Source organism: Varroa jacobsoni, unplaced genomic scaffold (assembly GCF_002532875.2).
Source record: "Varroa jacobsoni isolate VJ856 unplaced genomic scaffold, vjacob_1.0 scaffold_850, whole genome shotgun sequence".
Lineage (NCBI taxonomy): Eukaryota > Metazoa > Arthropoda > Arachnida > Mesostigmata > Varroidae > Varroa > Varroa jacobsoni.
The window spans coordinates 152,810-155,485 of NW_019213752.1; the positions used below are offsets into that span (position 1 = coordinate 152,810).

Below are 2,676 nucleotides of genomic sequence, written 5' to 3' on the forward strand. Positions count from 1 at the left end.
CCAGCTCCTGCCCGCCGCTTAGAACCCCCCGCACCCCTGTTAAGCGGACAGCAGTTTTCCCTGCCAGCAGCAACCGACCCACTTTCCTTCATGTTGAGGGCGGGATTGTCGAAAACCCTCCAAACTCCCATCATGATGCGCATACCTACGTATAGCATTATTACTACCGCTACCTTTTTTTGCCATACACATATGTACATGCATGTTCGTGTAGTATAATGCGAAAGGGAGACATCAGCCATTGAAGGAGCGGCTTGGCAAGATGTTGAATGCCACTGTAGTAATGGCCACGCCTCCTTTAGCAACAGGAAGCCCGTGCAATTGTAGTTCCTAGTTGTTGGACAATTACTCCTAGCCGCTGGCTAGATCCACCCACAGAAATCCACTAGTTTCTACAATCCACTATTAATTACCCAGTCTAATTATACGGCATTTTATCCCTATCCTATCGTACGAACATCTACGGTCGAACGACTCGATCGAGTAAGACGATCTACCGGACCACGTTTTAATGGTGTTCTTAGTAAAATTCATTTAAACGCTAAGTGAAAGGATATCTAGCATATAAATAAACAGTGCCCTTTTTTATTGTTCGCGAAAATCGTACAATATAGATTACTTAAAGTCTTTGAAAGATCCCTTTGTTAAATCGGTGGCTTAGTCACCCCAGTCAGCATATTGTGGATGGATGCTTTTCGTCTGTCGTTAGATAGGACTGATAGAGTGAAAGCTATACGCATGGGCAAAATACCCGTATTGGATGGACTTCGAATAGCGGAGTTTACCTATTTGTTTTTGTTAAATGTTTATACCTCTGATTTGCCTATAGCGGCCTATAGCTGAACGTCATTGTCCTAGCCAACCGAATACAGTTGAACGAACATGCTTCGTCTGCAATTAGGGCTTCCCCTACAATTAGAGGATGATTTGAGTATTCTTAATGTTTGCGTTTGCGACTTTAAACGGTAGCAAGCAATTGCTCTGTCATCTCTATAATATGTGCTTTATTAGTCGAATAGGGAACGCAAAACGACCATGCGGTTGGGAGATTGACGCTCGATTTAGATAAACGAATAGAGAAAGGGAAGCATATCAATAATAGGTTGGATTAAATACAATATATATGTGTATGCATACGAGGTGTGTTTTATGACCCAGTTAGGTGCTTGGCCAAATAAGGGCTATCATCGTTTGCACTAATTGCATAGAGCATCCCTGATAGAAGTCAGCGAGGTTAACAGTATTCTCCTGAATATATTAGACGAATGAGAGCCCTTATGCGTGTTGAAGGCCAAATCCAGCTTTAAGTACGCGCGTCTGCATTTAGAAGTGAATGGAAAACATTTAGGCTAAAATTTTTTCCACTGCATGGCAATATGTTGCACTCGCTGCCTGTACGGCCCACTATCTATTATCAGTTGAATAAACTTGTCTGCGACACAAGGTACAATGGGCCTAGCAGCGTTTAGCCGGCTTTTCCTGATCGAAAGGCCTAGCTAAAAGGATAGAAGCAATGCAAAGATTCGAAGCCTCACTACCAGACTAATCATAGTATTACATTTAATCATATGAAAATTCTAATCTGTTACAGTTAGAAAATTATATGGATCGGCAGGAGGATCGTACGTTCGTTATCGGCGACCTGGTATCACCTGCATCTAAATTCAACGAAGTTGTGTTCAATTGAAATGTCGTCGTTTGTTCAGAGCAGCCGTGACTCGTAGACATTCCCTAAGCCTTAGACTTGGAAATGACATTCGCCTCTACCTGTTGACCGGCTGAAACAGAACAGAGACAAACAAATATCAAGATCGGTCAGCTTTTCACACGGCCGACGTTGAAACAAATCCACGAACCGCAGATCACCATACACAATCAGTAAGTAACTAAAGCCAACCCCTTGCTGCTCACGAAAAAGTAAATACTCTAGCCGTTATACAATTCAGTAAGTTATAATTACTTCAATAACTACGTGTTTAATAGAACGATCAGAGGTTATCCATGTTAAACAAATTCAAAGTCCTCTCCTACAGAAATACTGGTAGCTTGATCTTTATTGCTTTTTTTTTTACAAAGGCAACTAGTCGATGAGAACAATGTCTCTTCTAAATAAAATCTAGCCAAAAATGTAAACATTTAAGCGGTTGAATTTATTTAGAGACGTCTACTTTTTTCCTTTATCAAGATAATTACTTTACTAAATTGTATTACTTTATGTTATAGTCTATTATAAGCGCTCGCTTTCAGTATCGCTTCAGAATGAGAAGAACGTTTAGTGCAGGATGAGCTTAGTCTCAAGCATCGTTCGTACGAGCCAGAAAAGCATCTAAATCATTGTACTGAAACGTGGGACAAATGTCCCGTTACGTGTTAGAAACTCTTCATTGCTTATAGCTCTATGCGATCTTTCTTCCAATCAATCACACGACCCCTTTGAAAAGGAAAACATTTTCAATCGATCGCCGTTAGGGTTCCTAAAAGCTGGTAGAATCTCGTGTTATAGCTTTTAAATAATTGAGCATTGTCCTGTTTTAGCACATTTGAAGCTAGTCAAATAAAACATGCTTTATATTTCAAAGAAATTCAGTTGATTATATGCCGAACTCTTCAGTCAGCACATCATAATATTCACTCCTTACATTGACTTTATCTACTTTAAAAATAGGGCCTTCTATA

General features: G+C 40.2%; 1 protein-coding gene across 1 annotated transcript in view; it reads right to left on the reverse strand.

Annotated features, from left to right (window-relative positions):
- Positions 1 to 565: 565 nt before the first annotated feature.
- The window catches only part of LOC111264363 (uncharacterized), a 9,088-nt gene continuing 6,977 nt past the window's right edge, over positions 566 to 2,676 (reverse strand). The window contains exon 4 of the mRNA XM_022840203.2: positions 566 to 1,778. Within this exon, the coding sequence (XP_022695938.1) occupies positions 1,732 to 1,778 (47 nt within the window). The 3' untranslated portion in view covers positions 566 to 1,731. The remainder of the gene's footprint in view (positions 1,779 to 2,676) is intronic.